Here is a 19,950-nt window from a genome sequence, read left to right as displayed (position 1 = left end):
TGATATGATCATGAGGCTCCGTTATTAACATTAGCATAACGTTTGGAAAAAATACTACCCATCAAAATACAAGCAAGTGACTCAGTGATGGTAATAAAGCTAACAGCCGCTATCTATTAAGTTGGGAAACATGCACCAGTTCAATGAAAGAGGTGTAAACAGAATGTTCAGTAACTTTCATGGTAGATATAATTATTATTCTGACATAGCATTCTCACATAGGTAACATAAACACAGCTGGAAAAAAAGTTGGATTAAAACTGTATAAAAATCTTCAGCGAATGAAAATATTTCTCCAGTATGATAAAAAAATTAAATTCTGTATCATTATAAATACAAAATTATATAAAGAATACAATAAGAACCTTTGCAATGTTACTGAAAATTTAAAAAAAGAAGATAAAGATGAATACATCTACATATCAAAAAAACAAGCACAAAGCCAGTGATGAAAATCATTAATTGAAAACTTCAAAACTGACAACTATCAGATACCCCCTCAACAGCATTCAGTCCAGGAATATGAGAGTTGGATGGATCACAGCTGTCTGGCTCTGGAAGAGGTCATTGGTTCAGTGTAAGATGTGCATTTATTTGACTGTGAGGTAGTGGGAAGTGCTAACAATGTACAAGCATGTTTTACTCATTCTATGGAGACTTTGGTTGGCTTTACCTTCAGGAGAATGTCCACTGTGTGTGTGTGTGTGTCACATCATAGTACTTGGTATAGGCCAGTGTATGGTGGCTGCAGAGGATGACGAACAAGATCCATGCGAAGCATGACATGTAAACAATTACTGAGAGTCTTGTGTACAAAAACCAGATGTGTGCCATGTCATGACATAAGAGTTGCACCGGGTGTCTCTGTATGCTTTCTGATCTGTTGCAACAGGCAGGGAAGCTGAACTTTGTGAGGGAGTGGCATGGGTATGAGAAACTCTGCTGGAATGGTTCCCCATACACTAACTTCACCAATGAACAACCAATGTAGTTTTCAAGGCAGTTCAAAAACCCAACAAAACTAATAGCAATGGTTGAGTCCAAATATCTTCATGGTACATCATAGTGGCCTTTAAGGTGCAGTGCCACCTTCCCACCAAGCCATTGCTGCCTCATTGGTAGCTGGTTGTCTTGTTATGCTGGAAGCCACAAAGTTTTGACAACTGCTGGAACAGTGTTGACTCAAATTGGTGTCCCTGGTCAGTGATAATGAAAAATTGACACCCTCAATAGACCACTCAAGTGTCCATAAATGCTCATATGATAGTCTCCACAGAAATGTCTCTGATCTGATTGGCCTCCACCCACCTTGAGAAATGATCCATGCCATAAATAAATACCTATAGGCTTTAGAAGGTGGAAGGGGTTCAACAATTTTAAATTAATTTTCCTTGAGAATTCATTTTAGCCTTTCCCATGATTTTTTTTTTCTTTCTGATTATGCTGTCTGTTGATGTTTGCCATTTTTACTTAGTGTGTTTTTGTAAGATATGCAGCTTCACCCTTGGGTGCAAAAATCTTGCTGGGATTTTGAACAGTGGATATGTCAGTTTAATCTATCTCATAAATCCCTTTAGTCTGCAAAAGATATTTTTGAAAATGGTGTTCAAATTGGAAAAAAGAATCAAGTTACACTTTATTGAAAGCTGGATCTCTATTGATCTCTGATGGTGCTTTTTAAGTTTATCTTTGGATTTCTCTTTTTAAGAGCAAAAACCAATTATCTGCAGCCATTTTTGTAGTTTCATTCAAATTGTACTTAAGAGCTAGCCTTTTCTTGCACTGTAATAGTCAGGTCATTGCAACTCAGCCAGGCTAATGATAAAGAATAATTGTGGCATTGTTCTCACATGAATTGTGTACCATTACTTTGATGAGAAAAGTTACCATTTTTGTTTGAACTGCTGAGTCGTCAGCTTTAAAAGTTACTAATCTCCAGTCCTACAAATCAAATTTTGACTAATACTGCATCTAATACAGTCCCTACCACTTACAGTTCATGAAATGCTTCAGATACTAATGAATAATGAAAAATGACAGTTTGGTATTACTTATACTAAAGCACAACAACTTACTCAAAATGTCCTAACAGACAGTATTTTACCCAAAATCTGCCATTTACATAATTGAATAACCTCTTAATAATACCAAATTTTAATTATGGAAATACTTTTTGTAATATTGATACCTTCAACAAAAGCTGTTAGCCCATCACAAACATTATTTAAGTCACTTCTTCAGTACATGTTAGCAAAGTTGCCCCAGACATTAAAGATACTGAAAAAAGATACAAATTCAAAAATTCAGCGATACTGAAGATTCAGTCAATAAACCTCTCTTGATATTGATCTTTTACAGGACAAAATAGTGTATGTATTATTAGATGAAGAAGATGTGTTTGAAGAATGCACAATTCAGGACAAAAATCTGATAGAATTCTGGCCAAGACCAAGTGTAATGGAAAAACTCGTGTCATAAACCTTACAAGGTTCTGACAATGGGAGTATATATCTCAAAATGAATACCTGAGTAAAGTATGTTAACCAAACAATGGAAAATCCAGGTGGAGATGCTGAGTTGCAGATAGGCACAAGAAAAAGACTGTCACAACTATAGCTTTTGGCCAGCAAGGTGTTCGTCAAAATTTTGACAACAAACAAACACATACACACTCACTGAAATGCAACTCATACACACATAACTGCAGTCTCAGGCAACTGAGGCCACACTGCCAAAAGTGTGGCCAAATGAGGCACTGTGTCCTCAGTGTGTGAGTGAGTTGCGTTTGCATGAGTGTGTATGTGTGTGTTTGTCATCTAATTTTGATGAAGGCCTTGTTGACTGAAAGCTATATTTGTGAGTCGTTTTGTTGTGGCTATCTGTGACTCAGTATCTCTGCTGTATAGTGAGTAGGAACTTTCCTTTTCATTATAGTGTTAAGGTATGTGAATGATTGACTTGTGAAGTATCTACAGTTAATGACAGAACTGCTGATACTCAAACAATACTTGATAAGTTATATAACTTTCTTGTTGGGGAAAACCCCTCACTCAGTTGTTGGCTTTGTTCTTCAATACATTGCTAAGTGCACTTATTACAATAAAGTTTCAGTTTAGGTTTTGTGAGTTTCTCTTTCTTGATTGGTTTCAGGAGCATGGTGGTGTAAGATTTTATTAATACCTTATGGCCATTAGTTAATCTGTTTTACATTCTTTTCCACACTATGTTATTATTATTGTTTATATTCATTTTATATTCCATCTGTAGCACTCATATTATTCTATCCAAATAGAACAGAGTGAGTGAGTGATTATCTGCTGGAGGCTTTCACAGCATGATGAATGCAGGCAAATGTTGTGAAAATTCTTTATAATGATAAACAGATGTAGTGCAGTGTGCCTCCTGTAAGCAGTTGACAGGCACCCTGCACCCAATCATCTCAATGTGGACATGCTGCTGTAAGTGGTTGTCAAAGAGGCAGCCTGCTAGTGAGTGGTCTCTGCTACCATTGCATACAAAGCAGTCAGCTGCTGCTGCATCAGGATGGCATGACAGTGTCCTGGCTCAGAAGGCCAGAGCAGAGCAAGCCAGTGACAAACACAGTGGGAGATGGCCTCGATGTCCAATTGATAAAACATGGACTGATGACAGGTGTATTTTGACTGCCAGCACTGGACACCAGGGGCATAGAGCTTGGAGGACCTAACTTCATACCTTTGACAAAGAGGCAGTGCAGTATCCCTGGCTGTCATTGAGACAGTATCAGAATGATGGAAACATGATGCCTAGGACATCAGGTAGAGGCTGTTAGTTTGCGGCCTGGCTGCTTCAGTGACAGGTCTGTTGGAAAAGTGTCAGTGAGCCCATTGCAGAGACCAACACTTGACAGGCGTCAATGCATATCCCAGTTGTGCTGATGTCCTGCTCATGTGACTTGTAGGTACATGTATAGTCAAATGAGGCTTGTTGATGTATAAGACAAGTAGTACCTCATACTTCAGTGTTTTTTAAACTTCCCAAAGGCTTGTCATAGCCCAGGGAAGTGAGTTACTACTGGGGAAGCTATCAGCATCATTCAGTGCTGTATTGGCTGGCTGCAAGCCAGCACCCGGAATATGGCACCTGACTACTGTCTGGGCTCTTACAGTTTTGTTTCCTCCCCCCTACGAATATCTGGGACCACCACATAACTGCTTTACAAAATGGCTATAACAGAAACGGTAAGATATCTACAGTTGCTTTTGGATTCTCCTTCTTGAGTCCAGAGTAATGACCCTTGAGTAACCTATAACTTTTTGTGTCCTATTTTTCCTTTTCTGTATTTACACTGTATTCCCTGTGTCACTGCTATAAGATGCACACATGGAGTCTTAAGGTCCTTTTTTGCACCCAACAATAGCACTGTTCATGAATAACAAAAGTAATTTGCCTGGATATCCTAGTTCAACTCTCTATTATTAGTCCAGTGGGCAGTTGTGTTGTTCCATCTTGTAGCAAGGGGGGTGCTGGGGGGGGATGATGACCAGGGAGGCATTCTATCACTGAAACCTTACTAACCAAACCCATTTTTGTAATATCTCCTTGATGCTACACATTCTGAGTATCTACTTTTGAAACATGAGTGACACACAATGTAAAAAAGGTAAATAATAATAAGTGCTCTTCCAGCACTCAAGATCAAACATGGCATGTCCTGGCATGTGTGAACTTGTCCAGGATAATTAATTACAGAAGAAAGGAATCCGCAGTGACACTGCTATGGGCACATTCTCACACATAATGAACAGGGAACTATCACAACTCCACTGTTCAGTGACTCATGTTACTGTAAAAACCCCAAAAACCATAATTTACTGGTATCTGTCACCTGGAGAGACTTTCCCAGTGAATCATTCTGCATGTGCTATCTGATATCAGTTATTTACTTCTGAGTTCACAGTTGTTTTTTAGTGACACCCCCTCCTCACCCCCGCCCCCAATACACTTAGTACAGCTGTTATACCTCATAATACTTTCTCCTGTGCTGTCATTTCTTTAGCTAGGACAGATATCTTAGGTGAATTTCTGCTATCTTCCTCAATATATGTAGAGGGACCTGGGGTGGTTTAATTGATGAAATCATGGGCAATGACTCATCTCATGTGTGTGGCATCTCACAACCTTGCTGCTTTGAGTCAGTGATGCATGATGGAAAGACAGGGAACCCTAACTGTAGTATACTTTTGTGACACTTGATCCATGTTTTTCTTTGCCAGCACTATACTACTGTTTCCATTGACCTTCTTAGAACTAAATAATGTTCATTAACTATTGCCTTGGTGGTCACCATGCTACCAGATTTTACAGTCTTCATCAGCGATTATCCTATTTCCTAGAATGCAATGTAGCTATTTATAGGACTCACTCTACTTCATATAGACATATCATAAAGTGCCAAGTTCCTACTTCTCTATTCATGACACTCCACATTTGTATTTGGCTGTTATTTACACTGACCTAAATTTTATTAGTATCCATGGCCTTCCTGACCTTAGCCACACATTTTCTCTGCACTGCCTTTCTGTTGGCATTCCCAGAATACTATATCATGTAATTTTGTGCATGGTGATGCAAGTCCAGGCAGATTACTTTGGTTATTCACAAACAGTGCCATTGTTTCATCCTTCATGCCCCTTCCAGTTACCATAACTGAGTCTATCCTGACATAATGGGAACAGGAGGAAGACAAACCCATGGATACAAGGACCCTAAGGGTGGTAAAAGTCATACACTTGCTGCTGTTTGCATTCACTGCTATTGCACATGTTGAACCACCATTGCAGTCTCCATCAACACTCTTCCTGGCACAAAATGTAATGGTGTTGGAGAGAATGGAGGAGGCAAGTGGTTCCCTGCTGAAGATGGGTGGTGGTGTAGACTATGAGGGGAGCCAAATGTTGTCAAAGTTCTTTAATGTTAACCATAAACAGACATAGTATAGCACGCTTGCAGCAAGCAGATAACAGGGAATGGGCACTGTATCCTGCATCCAGACATTCTGCACTGGATTTGCTGGGGAAGCAAGTGGCCTTGCCTACTAGTGCATTCCAAGGGGCCAGCTCTTGCTGAGTTAGGATGACATGACAGCATCCCAGCTCGGGTGACCTGTGTAAGCCACACTGGCTTAATGAGAGATGGCTTTGGTGTCCAGATGACAAGCCCTGGACTGATGGCTGGAATGTGGCATCTGGTGGTGTTGGACCACTGAGGCACAGAGCTGGAAGGACCTCAGTTCATATCTCAGGCCATGAGGCAGTGGTACGATCCCTGGCTGTGGTCTCATTGAGATGGCAGCAGAGTGAAGCAACCTGATGGCGAGCCTGTCAGGCAGTGGTTTTGGTTTGTAGCCTGGCTGCATTGATTATAGCTGTGTCAAAAGAGTGTTGACAACACTATGGTAGAGGCTGACACACTATGGGCATTGATGCACAGCCCATCCATGACAGTGACCTGCTTGGTTATACAGTCAAGGGAGACATGTTCATGGGGTAGAAAGACAAGTACTACCACATACTTCAATCAACTGAAGCTTCCTGAAGATTGGTCTTTGCCAGGAGATCTAGGTAGCTATTGAATAAGCTGTCAATATGCCACAATATTGCACCATTTAGCTGCAGTCCATGCTATGAATATGGCAATGGGGTCACATCTGAGCCTGTATCATTAGAATGTTGCCTATTTTTATTCAACTGCTCTCTTTTTCTTTGTCTAAATCATCTGAGTTCATTATGGTGGTGGTAATTTCCCTTGCCTCATTTCTCTTATTATTTACCTATATTTATTTTAAAATATTTTATGGCTTTCAGTTTTGCCTATCATCTCAGTCGCAGCAACTTCCTGTGGCGTTTTAATATTTCCCTGATAATCAATTTTGTTTGAACCTACAGTTTTACCTTTTTTTATATTGAGGAATGCTACATTGAGATGATATGTAATTGTACCACTAACAATAAATGCTTGCAGCTTTTTATCCACATTTTGTGCCTATGGGATATCAGTCAAGTGCTCCTTACTTAATAGTGGTTTAAAGATTCTCAGATTTTGCTGATTGGTGAATCTGACTTCTTTAGTGGTCTACTTCACTTCTGGAGTTGCTCATAACTTCTTCAAAAGAAGATCAACTGTTGATTCCATGGATTCTTGCAAGCAAATTGTCTCACTTTGTATAGTGATTCCTTTATAATTTAGCTCTTTCCAATGTGCCACATGAAATTACAAGAAAGTTGTTGTTTATGATCTAGTAATTCACTCATCAAGCTTCATAGTTTTGATTATGAAGGGTAATCTTCCAGCATGTGATATGATCGAAACTAAACATGAACAGCAGTAAGCAGTTGTCAGAAGCTACATGCATGGGTGCATCAATGGCCAAGAATCAGTTATTTGTTGTACTATAAATAAATGTGTACGTAATTAATAGCAGTACTGTTGCCAAATGAAGCACTAATTGTGTATACACTATGAATACTGTTTTATTGATGTTAAATGAAACAAAACACAGATATCCACAAACATAACAATGCTTTGTTATGAAATTATATGTCACTTATATCAGTACTGTTTCATATTTCAGTTGCATTGTGTAAGGTGAAGGCCCCACAAATATAATAGAGTTTCCATAATAGTTGCTGATTTGAGAATAAGCTTCTTTCATAGCACTATACTGAGTAATTGCTGTTTAGTTCCTACTCAGAATCTCAATATCGATCATGCCTCTCACGAATTGTTGCAGTGTGTGCAAACATTACCAAATAATGTAATTAAATTTGAATCATCTGATTTGCCCCAAAGAGAAGATTATACTTTCTTTGATTTTATAATGGTAACAGAATAAACACAGACTGCATAATGGCCTATGTAGGAGGGGGAGTAAAAAAATTAGAAAAACATTGTGAAATTATCAGCCATGCACAAAGTGTCTGTCATAATGCGCTATGATTCATAACCTGTTCTGATACAATTTCATGGAATCAGTCAGTAAGTCCTTAATTGTAAATTCTAACATATATTCTGACTTCTAAAGCATCACAGTATGAGTCCATCTAAATGCACACATACAGGGTGAGCATTCATAAAACCAGCAAACTGCAGGGACAGATTCCTGACGAGAAATGGAGGAAAAAAGATCCTATGAACATGTGTCCAGAAATGGATGGTGTGATTGCAATAACAACAAATCATCCCATAACAAAGCACAGAGCTGCTTTGCATTCACATGACAAAAGATTTTCAAAGTGGCCTTCGTGCAGCTGACAAAGATAGTCATGCAGGATACACACAATCATACTTTAGCTTACACCTTGTTGGGAGACCACTTGCCTGGAGCTTGTGCTAGAGTTTGTCTCAATATCCTGTAGAACCCATGACCAAACAGATACCCAAAAAGTGCTTGAAATGTTATGTGATATGGTTGGTGTCTGTGAGGGTACTTGTTTTGGTATAGCCACGCTGCCTCTCGACTGTTTCATTTGTTTGTCTGTACACAGACTTCATCTTGGCTTGTTCCTGTCATTAATATCAGATAATTCTGCTACTTACAGTATGCTCCATCAATCACACAGTGGGCAGCACACAAGGAACACTTGGCATGTGGTGAGAGGAACTGTCATTTGTCAGCACCATCTATCGTGGCAATGATGCATTCCTGGACACATATTCACAGGAGCTCTTTTACTCCACTTGCAGTTAGGAATCTGTCCCAGCAGTTTTTCAGTTTTATTAATATTCACCCTGTATATTTCAACAGACATAATATTACATTTTATTACATGGAAAGTCTTCAAGGAGCAGTTAGTTCATTAGGGTGTATGTGATTGGTCACAATCCTGTGAACAGATAACAGTGCTGGTACAGAGAGTCTGTTTCCAGTGCTGTTGCACAAATAGTTGCAAAAACTGACGACAACTGGGAGAATGGTGTGCTGACCACATGCCCCTCCACACCCGCATCCAGTGACACCTATCAGCTGAAGATGACAAGGCAACTCGTTGGTATCATTGGGCTTTCTGCGGCCCGTTCAGACAGTGTTTCAATTGCACAAATAGTTCTTTTGTAATCTTGATGTTCAAAATGTTCTCTCTGGTGTTGCTATTGATACCGGAATGGTAGCCAAAACTTTCAGGGAAAATATTATATTAGGGAAAAAGTCTTCACTGCAGTGATCTAAAGCTCTGAAGTATAATCAGGTCAGTTAGCCTTTCATATTTTATTCCAGTTTCATTTCTGACCTTATCCCACTTTCATCAATATGGAACATGTGGAAATTTGTAAGATTGAATTGTATGACAGCAAAATATTCCTCAGTGCAATTTTCTGGCAAAACTGAAGTTAATGCAGAAACCATGACTTATTATTTGTATATTATTCACAGATCTGTATCATTACGTCATCCAGTAATGGCAATCTATATATATTTCTTCTGAATTAGTCCTCTGGTGTAGTGGCATCAAATGATAAAGCCATATTCATTTATGTTTCTATTGTGAATTACTGAGAGGGAGAAGTTGTTTGATTCAGGATTCTTCTCCTACTTCAGAGAACAGTCATTTGAATTTGCAACCTGCATTTTCATGAATGTCAGTCAAGATATCACAAACATGTTGTAGTGGTTCAGCTGCCTGTGAGACATCACAGCTGAGTTGCTGTGCCAATAGGCAAAGTTAATGAAAACATTTCTTTAAGTGCAAAAAGTGAGATTATGAATTCACACTTCTCTAACACACAAAGAAGATGGCTGATCTTAGCCAATGCATCCAGATTGTGGCTCTCTTTCAGAACTTCCAGAGTATACAAGATTGGAATCTAAACATTCTTAAATCATGTGAATGAATCATATCTTTCAACCCATCTGGTTTCACATATGGACTAGGGACAGATTCTTCTGATAATTTCATCACAAAAATCTTTAGCTTTGTCTTTTAGAATATTTTTACAGTAAGGAGACCCCTTAATGAAATTTATGAATGAGAATACTATACTGATGCAGTTTTGAACTGGTTGAACAGAGAAAGCATGAGCCACAGCCAGATTAAGATGGTGATCATGCAGTGTATGTATCTAGCTTGAGGAAATTTTTTTTTTGGCGATATCGACTCATTGCAGATGCCCCATATAACCCTGCTCACACAAATATGATACATCAAGTTCATAACTTTCGAGATTGTCAGTGATCACTGTTGACAGCCCTCAACGTGCTAAGCCATGGACTGCAACAAAATCTAATAAGTTTTTCCTAAGAATATGGTTATTGTCCTCAAATGAACTTTCAACATAGCATGGACACAGTGACATTTACACAAATGGATAACAATTCATTCTGAATGCTCAAACTTGTGTAAATTGTACTTAATGACACAATTTTTATGTGCTCTCTGAGAACCACATTTCCACATTCCACATGAAATTCTACACACCTCTCTTTTTAAAATTAGGAAAACAATAAATTCACTCAAAAGTAAAAGCTAGCATGAAACTGATGGCATTTCAACAGATAACTAAAAGCCTGTATCCAATGGACAAGTCAGATTCTCAGCCACATTTGTAATAGCTCACTGAGACAGGGCATTCTTCCTGATAGGCTGAGATACATTATTGTTAAATCACTGAATAAGAAGGGGGTAGGTTTTATGCTAACAATTACCCTCTATCTCACATCTGACAACTTTATCAAAAATTCTTGAAATATGATGCATTCAAGAGTAGTTCCACACATACGTAAAAAAAAAAAAAAAAAAAGGATACGAACAAAATGTCAGTTAGATTTTCATAAAGTTTTTCAACAGAAAGTGCTACACATGCTTTCACTGATCAAATATTAAGAGCTCTGAATAACCAAACATCATCCATTGGGATTTTTCTGATCTATCAAAAACTTTTGGTTTTGTAAATCATGGAATTCTTCCAAACAAGCTTCAGCACTGTTACATGAGTGGGACAGTGCACAAATGGTTCAAATCATATATAACCGGAAGAGTGCAGAAGGTTTAAAGAAACATTTCACATAAACTCATCAGATACCTCAAACTGCAGAGTATCAGGAGTGGAGTGCCACAGGGATCAGTCTTGGGTCCCTTATTGTTCATAATATATATTAATGTCTTGCCACATAAAGATGCAAAACTAGTTCTTTTTTCTGATATGTGTGTGATAATAATACCCAACAAACAAGAATTAGCTGAAGAAATTGTAAATAATGTCATTCAGAAAATTGTTAAGTGATTCTGTGCATATGGACTCTCATTAAATCTTAATGAAACATTGTATATAGAGTTCTGTACAGTAAAAAGTGTAACACCATTATTAAATATAGAGTTGATATAGAAGTCTGTACCTAAAGCAGAATTTCCAAATTTTTGGGTATGTGCACTGATGAGAGATTGGGTTGGAAGAAATAATTGATAATCTACTGAAATGTCTGAGTTTACCTGGTTTTACTATTAGGGTTATCATAAATTTTGGAGGTAAACATATCAGTAAATTTGCTTACTATGCCTATTTTTATTCACTGTTTTTGTGTGGCATTGTATTTTGGGGTAATTTGTCACTAAGGGAAAAAATTTTCATTGCACAGAAGCATGTAATCAGCATAATAGCTGGAGCTCAACCAAGGTTACATTGCAGACATTTATTTAAGGAACTCGGGATATTCACAGTTTCTTTACAATATGTATATTCACTCATGAAATTTGTTATTAATAACCCATCCCAGTTCAAAAGCAATAGCAATTTGCATAGCTACAATATTAGGAGAAAGGCTGATCATCACTATTTTGGGTTAAAGCTAAATTTGTCACGTAAAGGGATGAATTATGGTGCCACAAGTCTTTGTTCACTTACCAAATAGCATTAAAAGCCAATTAGTATTTGAAAACTAAATAAAAATGACAGCTGCTTCTATTCAATAGATGAACTTTAAGATATAAATTAGTAACCCCATATATATATATATATATATATATATATATATATATATATATATATATATATATATAATAGAGGGAAACATTCCACGTGGGAAAAATATATCTAAAAACAAAGATGATGAGACTTACCAAACAAAAGCGCTGGCAGGTTGATAGACACACAAACAAACACAAACATACACACAAAATTCTAGCTTTCACAACAAATGGTTGCTTCGTCAGGAAAGAGGGAAGGAGAGGGAAAGACGAAAGGATGTGGGTTTTAAGAGAGAGGGTAAGGAGTCATTCCAATCCCGGGAGCGGAAAGACTTACCTTAGGGGGAAAAAAGGACAGGTGTACACTCGCACACACACACATATCCATCCGCATATACACAGATACAAGCAGACATTTGTAAAGGCAAAGAGTTTGGGCAGAGATGTCAGTCGAGGCGGAAGTACAGAGGCAAAGATGTTGTTGAAAGACAGGTGAGGTATGAGCGGCGGCAAATTGAAATTAGAAATTAGCGGAGATTGAGGCCTGGCAGATAGCGAGAAGAGAGGATATGCTGAAGGGCAAGTTCCCATCTCCGGAGTTCTGACAGGTTGGTTTAGTGGGAAGTATCCAGATAACCCGGACGGTGTAACACTGTGCCAAGATGTGCTGGCCGTGCACCAAGGCATGTTTAGCCACAGGTGATCCTCATTACCAACTAACACTGTCTGCCTGTGTCCATTCATGTGAATGGACAGTTTGTTGCTGGTCATTCCCACATAGAAGGCTTCACAGTGTAGGCAGGTCAGTTGGTAAATCACGTGGGTGCTTTCACACGTGGCTCTGCCTTTGATCGTGTACACCTTCTGGGTTACAGCACTGGAGTAGGTGGTGGTGGGAGGGTGCATGGGACAGGTTTTACACCGGGGGTGGTTACAAGGGTAGGAGCCAGAGGGTAGGGAAGGTGGTTTGGGGATTTCATAGGGATGAACTAAGAGTTTACGAAGGTTAGGTGGATGGCGGAAAGACACTCTAGGTGGAGTGGGGAGGATTTCATGAATATATATATACAGGGTGAGTCACCTAACGTTACTGCTGGATATATTTCATAAACCACATCAAATACTGACGAACCGATTCCACAGACCGAACGTGAGGAGAGGGGCTAGTGTAATTGTTTAATACAAACCATACAAAAATGCACGGAAGTATGTTTTTTAACACAAACCTACGGTTTTTTAAGTGGAACCACGTTAGTTTTGTTAGCATGCCTGAACATATAATCAGTCCTGTTTGTTGCATTGTAAAATGTTAATTACATCCGGAGATATTGTAACCTAAAGTTGACGCTTGAGTACCACTCCTCCGTTGTTCGATCGTGTGTATCGGAGAGCACCGAATTACGTAGGGATCCAAAGGGAACGGTGATGGACCTTAGGTACAGAAGAGACTGGAACAGCACATTATGTCCACATGCTAACACCTTTTTATTGGTCTTTTTCACTGACACACATCTACATTACCATGAGGGGTGAGGTACACGTACACACGTGGTTTCCGTTTTCAATTACGGAGTGGAATAGAGTGTGTCCCGACATGTCAGGCCAATAGATGTTCAATGTGGTGGCCATCATTTGCTGCACACAATTGCAATCTCTGGTGTAATGAATGTCGTACACGCTGCAGTACATCTGGTGTAATGTCGCCGCAGGCTGCCACAATACGTTGTTTCATATCCTCTGGGGGTGTAGGCACATCACGGTGCACATTCTCCTTTAACGTACCCCACAGAAAGAAGTCCCGAGGTGTAAGATCAGGAGAATGGGCTGGCCAATTTATGCGTCCTCCATGTCCTATGAAATGCCCGTCAAACATCCTGTCAAGGGTCAGCCTAGTGTTAATTGCGGAATGTGCAGGTGCACCATCATGCTGATACCACATACGTCGACGCGTTTCCAGCAGGACATTTTCGAGCAACGTTGGCAGATCATTCTGTAGAAACGCGATGTATGTTGCAGTGCTCTCCGATATGCACGATCGAACAGCGGAGGAGTGGTACTCAAGCATCAACTTTAGGTTACAATATCTCCGGATGTAATTAACATTTTACAATGCAACAAATGGCACTGATTACGTATTTGTTTATATGTTCATATGTGCTAACAAAACTAACGTGGTTCCATTTTTAATCCAACATACATTCTCAGTATTGCTCTTAAGCATCTGTCATTCCGGTCAGGTTTGGTACTGTCTAGCTGCATACATCCTGAATCATTTGTTTCCCGGAATGGTATTTCCTATCTTGCCAACAGCAGGATGGTTTCTGCTATGGGCACAAGTCTTTGACTGTCACCTTGTTCATCTGAGTGATGATACTGTTCCTCTTTGTGAGTGAAGTTGACAGCAAAATTACCAGCTACTAAGACATTCATTTTGTGGTAATGACTTTGCTCGTATTTCCTGAATTCATGTTTCCTAAACACTTCATGTGCATCTTTCCATTTTGTAAATATCCTGCGTACAAGCACACTAGGGTTTTTGGTGACTATCCTTTCCAGCTCGTTCTTTACCAAACACAATGTGATACTTACACAGGGCCCATTTACTTTTTTAATGAGTACATCAACAAAGCATAGTTTCTAAAGCTTTGTGATAGAAAAAGCAAAATCTTACGGTGGCATTCAGTGCTCAGTAACAAGCTTCATTGTCAATTCACAGTCAAGAGGTCTGTTGTTTATGTAAGCACCAGCAACAAATTTATCAAATGTAGAAGCAAGAGAGGAAGATGTACCTGGAACATCCAGATTATTCATTCCCCTGGACGTTCTAGGTTGGATTCTCTGTCATTAATTCAGAAGCAGCAGCCTTCATACAATTAGTTGATTTATCAACATAATCTAGATGTGCATGTTTTCTTGTAATGAAGTTCAGTATTGAGCCCTATTCTCCTTTTATTTTCCTACTTCACCTAGAAAATAACTTGCAGCACCACTTCTAACTCAATAGGCAGCCAACTGTCTTTTTTTCTATAATAGAAACAAAAAATTCCACTTAGTTTGTGTAATGAAGCACAACATGACAAGATCCAAATTTCATGGGTACCAGTTGATGTTACCAATATAAACTAGCATATAGTGATGATCTTTATTAACTTAGAAGATATCTGTTTTTTGTATAACGCATTTCCAAAATAAAGTGTGCATGTTGGGGATTATACTAAATGTAATTATCCAGTGTTCATAATAAATGGAAAACACATAGTGAAATTAATCATACTATTTGTTAGTTTATAAATTAAGAACATTCCCTACCTGCGTTGTAGATGTGTACTCAGATTATGTAAATCAGCTTAAAATTTTACAGTGCAAAGAGAAGAGCCAATTATTCTGTAAAATAATTAATGGCGCATAATACTGCATAGATCCATGGCATAGCTGACTTAGATTACTGTGGGATCAAACTGAAGTCTGAAAACTACAACATTATTAGAATATATATATTTTTTCATGATTGTTTTGGGAGCAGATTAACCCCCACCCTCATTGCATGACACCCACCCCTCCCCCACCGCAATCCACCAGCTACAGTCCAGCTGTAGCATCAAAAATTACATAGCCTTCACGTGGAAAAACTACTTTGTGTGAATTCGATTAATGTGTTAAAAAGTTCCCTGGCACAATTCAGATATTTTTTATAGTTTTCTTATAGTTCCACCCTTCTGCCCTTATACCATCTAGGAAGTCTCCCTCTTTGAAACCTACCTACCTAAGTAACAGGACACAACTCATAGACTACAACAATGAAAATTCATAGTTTCTGACTATTTTCATCTCAGATGATATGTCATTTTGTGGAGTAATTCTTCAGAGACCAAAAAAACGTTTTAGTTGGCTGGGAATAGAAGGACATCAGGTGCATGTGTAAAATTTCCATTTCTCACATTTCTTGTAGGCCTTTTCTTATACAATTAAATATACTACCAGTTCCATCATCCTCCTTCATATACAGTTGCCAATTACATAAAATAAGTTTTGAGTATTGCCTAAGGCAGTCTGTAATGAACATAATGCCCATCACATATTAAAGATATATGTATGAAAATTATCAGTTTTTGAAAATATAATGTAATTGAATAGATAAAAAGTCTACTCATCAAATGGCACCAGGAGAAAAACACATGCAATGGTTAAGTAAATGTGCAAGCTTTCAGAGCCAATGGTTTCTTTTTCTGGCAGAAGGGTGGAAGGGGCAGGAAGAGAGATGAGGTTTAGGAAATTGGAAGAGTTCAGAAAAGTTCCCAAGAACCCCAGTTTAGGGGAGACTTATGAGATGTGATGAGAAGGAAACACTGGCTGTTGGGGACTGCCCCTACAATCAGTCTTCCCTTATTATCCAATCAGTAAGTCTCCTCTAAGTGTCCCCAACAACCTTTTCTTCTTATCTTGTCTGGTAAATAGGCCCTGATCAGGGCTCCTGGTAAACTTTTCCAAACTTTCCCCATTTCCCAAACCTCTCCAGTTCTTTTCCTTCATCCCTCCTCCTGCCCTCTGACACTTCTGCCAGAAGACTGAGGCACTGGTTCTGAAAGTTGGCACACTTATTTACCTTTATATGTTTTCTCCTGCCACTGCTTGGTGAGTATATTTTATAGTTATCCAATTATTAAGGATAGATATACCTATAACTAGATCCAAGAACACGCAGTGTAGTTATGAATTTTACATATAAAACTTTTTAAAATACGTTATCTTCATAGGCACATTATGTCTTGCTAAATATCCTCAAACATAAAACATGAAAGTGTCTGAAAAAATAGTTTCTAAAAAGTCTAAAAATCTGAAAATTGTTGAAAAGCTTATCTTAATTTCTAATTAATTCACAAGATTAGTTGTGTTGTCACTCAAAAAATTATGTATCAAAGTACTCTCATCAACCACTTATAAAAAGTAGGTGAGCTAGTGATATATGTTTACACTTTAGTGATCATTTTAAAAGTAAAATTTTCTTATTTTAATTTGAATGTGTGATGTTTATATGTACTATTAGCTATGAACAATTACTGTAATTTGAAGTTCATTAATTTACTTTAAATAACCAATTTAACAGTATTAATATATTTTCTCTGTGATTAAAGAACTATGCCTCTTAATTAATTTTAACACAGCAAGTAGTTTCCTTCTATCATAATATTTATGTACTTAATGTCTTTTCCAGGTTATAGGGATCACAATGGGGTTCTGTCTGGGAAGATCCCTAAAACAAAGGAAGCAATGAAGGTACCAGACAGTAAAATGAGACTTTTAGGATGTACACTAGTAATTATTGCTCATTTCTTTGGAGCAAGTTGCATTAGAGAACATGTAATTTTTAATTTATTGCAGAAGCTGTGATTTTCTGTTCCTGAAGCTTTTGTGCCCTTTAAGAATGATTGATGTGCAAAGAATGCCTTAAATGGTCATTACATAGAAGCATGAAACACCCTCTTAACAAAATTCATGAACTTTTCCTTGTAAATGAAAAGAATTTAAATATTGAGACAGAAATTATATTTTTTAAATTACTTAATGATCTCACTTATGAAAGTCTATATGAGACTGAAATGAACAACAAATCATTGTTGTACCATATCTAGATGAATAAGTTTAGTTTTATATAACTTGCGTTAGTGAATTATTGTGCATTTCTCACCTTTCATGTTGGTTACTGTACCTCTAGTGCCTATATACACATGGTGTATCTGGATGTACACAGCTCATTAAACAGTGTTTTAGTTTCTCACAATTTGCATTTCAGTTCTTCATCTCTATTGCTCCATCCATTACTAAATTAACAAATCTTGAGACATTCTCCTTACCTTCTTTTTCTACTGCTCTGTTATAACATGGGCTACTGATCATCACATTTTATGCAGTAAAAAGCTATAAGCTAACAGTGATAGAAAGTGGAGAACAGAATGCCCTTCTCTGTCATCAGTTTCACTGATTAATAATCATCCATATGCTTTGCTTTACTATGACCATTTAATGAGCGAAAAATCTGCTGAATCCAGAAACAGTATTTCCTTTGTTACAGCCACTTGTGTTCTCAAGCAGAACTGTTTTTATGTAGCAAGCATATTCAGAAACTAATTCATAATACACCCAGTGGCTCTTATAACGTATTGCTTTGGGAATAGCCTTTTAACTTCCGCCTCCTGCCTCTTACGTAGCTCTAATTCAGTAGTGAAAGTACACTGATATGGATGCAAGAGGAATTATCCCTACTCTCTCTTCCTTCATATCTATTTCTTATCCTCTCTTTGCCTCTTATGACCTCTGCCAAATCAGTATTAACTCCCATTGACAGCAGTGTCATTGCCATTAGCATTACCTCTACTTTGACAGCTACTACCCTTTCCATGCGCATACAGATTTTCTTTAATCTCTTTACATTTGAAGTATGAAAATACATCACAGTCCGATACATACATAAAAATCTGTCCTAAAATAATATCTGATGCTACATATGGTCAGCAACAACAACAGTCAGTAACAGGGATACTCAATAATTCATTAGTTATTCTATATGCTTCATATTTCTGTATTATCTGACTTAAGTAACTAGTCATATTTACCAAATTTCAAATTTCTATAGCACAGGTAAAGCTGAGTGTGACAACTAAAAAGCCATGTGATATATTAACAATACCATGATTGTCTATACATCTCATCTCAATCCTTACAGCTTAAGTAAATAATAAAAAATTACATCTTTACCTCACTGCTTTTTCTATGGCAGTTCCATCATATTAAAAATCTGTTTGAGTCTAATCTTATAAGTACATGTTCACTAAATGTCCACCTTTACTTAAAAAAATTAAGACCAATACATATAAACCTTTGGAAGATAAATGTTTTATACACACCAACAAATGCATTTACTTTCCATGGATGATAAAATCTAGATCTACATCAACATCCACATCTCCAAACCACTGTAAAGGGCATAGCAGACAATGCTTACTGATGCTTATTTTCATTTCCCTTTCTTTACTGGATTATTCTACATTTCTCTGTATTTCATAGAATCACTTTTACTTCAGTATTCCTGCTAAAAACACAGTCGTCAAATAATGTTTTCCTTTATAAAAATCAATTTTCAGTACAAGTCTTCTTCTATATTGTGCCACCTATCACTTATATAAGAAATCTTGAACATCAGGAAAGTACTGTTAAATAGTACTATTGAATTACTCTTTAAATTCCTCATTGCACACTGTAATTAGCTTAATTTTGTTCTTGCAGTATTTATGGTTGTAGTAGTATTCTGGATTCCTGTCTGAACACTGATTCTTCAAACTTTGTGGGCAGCAAAAAAAATCTGTTAAACAAATTAGCCATGTTCGTTCTCACTTTCATTTATAAGTAACTTTTTGTAACTTTTTATGTGGCTACATATATGTTGACAGAGAAGCCTGGACATGGCTAAATCTCGTGATGAAATAAAGAACTTCATTGAGGAATTAATATACTTCATTTTTACTTATTTATTTTTTCATTTTTTGTATGTGCAACATGTTAGTATGGCAGAAAGAATCACTTGTCCTGTCTGTGAAATTTGCAGTAAAGTTGTCAGACAACCCGATTTAGAGGATGTTACAGAAAACTTCACACCTGCCCCCACAGCCTGTATGGTGGCACTTAATTCAGAGATAAGCTGATTCAAATGCTGGTGGTGGATGAAATTTTCACTCCAATATTTGACCAGCAAGGGCAGAAGAGGTGGTGCCATAAGGTTTCTGATCACTAGTCTTGGCACCAATGTCCTGGGTCAGATTTCTGATTTCTCCACAGTGTTACACGAAGTGAAAACATGCGACACGAAGTGAGAACATGTGATACTGTTGATGGTGACGCATCCATCAGATGGGGATTTAAACTTGGTGGGCCTCTTGGGGCTTTTCAAGAGGAGTAGGCTATATGCCAGCAAATGGTTTCACCTCTCCCTCCTCTTTGTCCATAACAGCACCACCCCAAC

At 37.8% G+C, this 19,950-nt stretch overlaps 2 protein-coding genes across 2 annotated transcripts in view; both read left to right on the top strand.

Moving 5' to 3' along the window:
• The window catches only part of LOC126162774 (23 kDa integral membrane protein-like), a 191,746-nt gene extending 189,155 nt beyond the window's left edge, over window positions 1–2,591 (top strand). The window contains exon 6 of the transcript XR_007535112.1: window positions 2,564–2,591. The gene's annotated coding sequence lies outside the window, so the exon portion shown is untranslated. The remainder of the gene's footprint in view (window positions 1–2,563) is intronic.
• Window positions 1–17,408, top strand: part of LOC126162781 (leukocyte surface antigen CD53-like) — a 142,088-nt gene extending 124,680 nt beyond the window's left edge. Inside the window, exon 5 of the mRNA XM_049919497.1 lies at window positions 17,149–17,408. Within this exon, the coding sequence (XP_049775454.1) occupies window positions 17,149–17,208 (60 nt within the window). The 3' untranslated portion in view covers window positions 17,209–17,408. The remainder of the gene's footprint in view (window positions 1–17,148) is intronic.
• Window positions 17,409–19,950: the final 2,542 nt, after the last annotated feature.

This window comes from Schistocerca cancellata, chromosome 1, assembly GCF_023864275.1.
Source record: "Schistocerca cancellata isolate TAMUIC-IGC-003103 chromosome 1, iqSchCanc2.1, whole genome shotgun sequence".
NCBI classification, from domain to species: Eukaryota; Metazoa; Arthropoda; class Insecta; order Orthoptera; family Acrididae; genus Schistocerca; species Schistocerca cancellata.
Note: the sequence above shows the minus strand (reverse complement) of the source record. Positions and strands in the feature narration are given on the sequence as shown.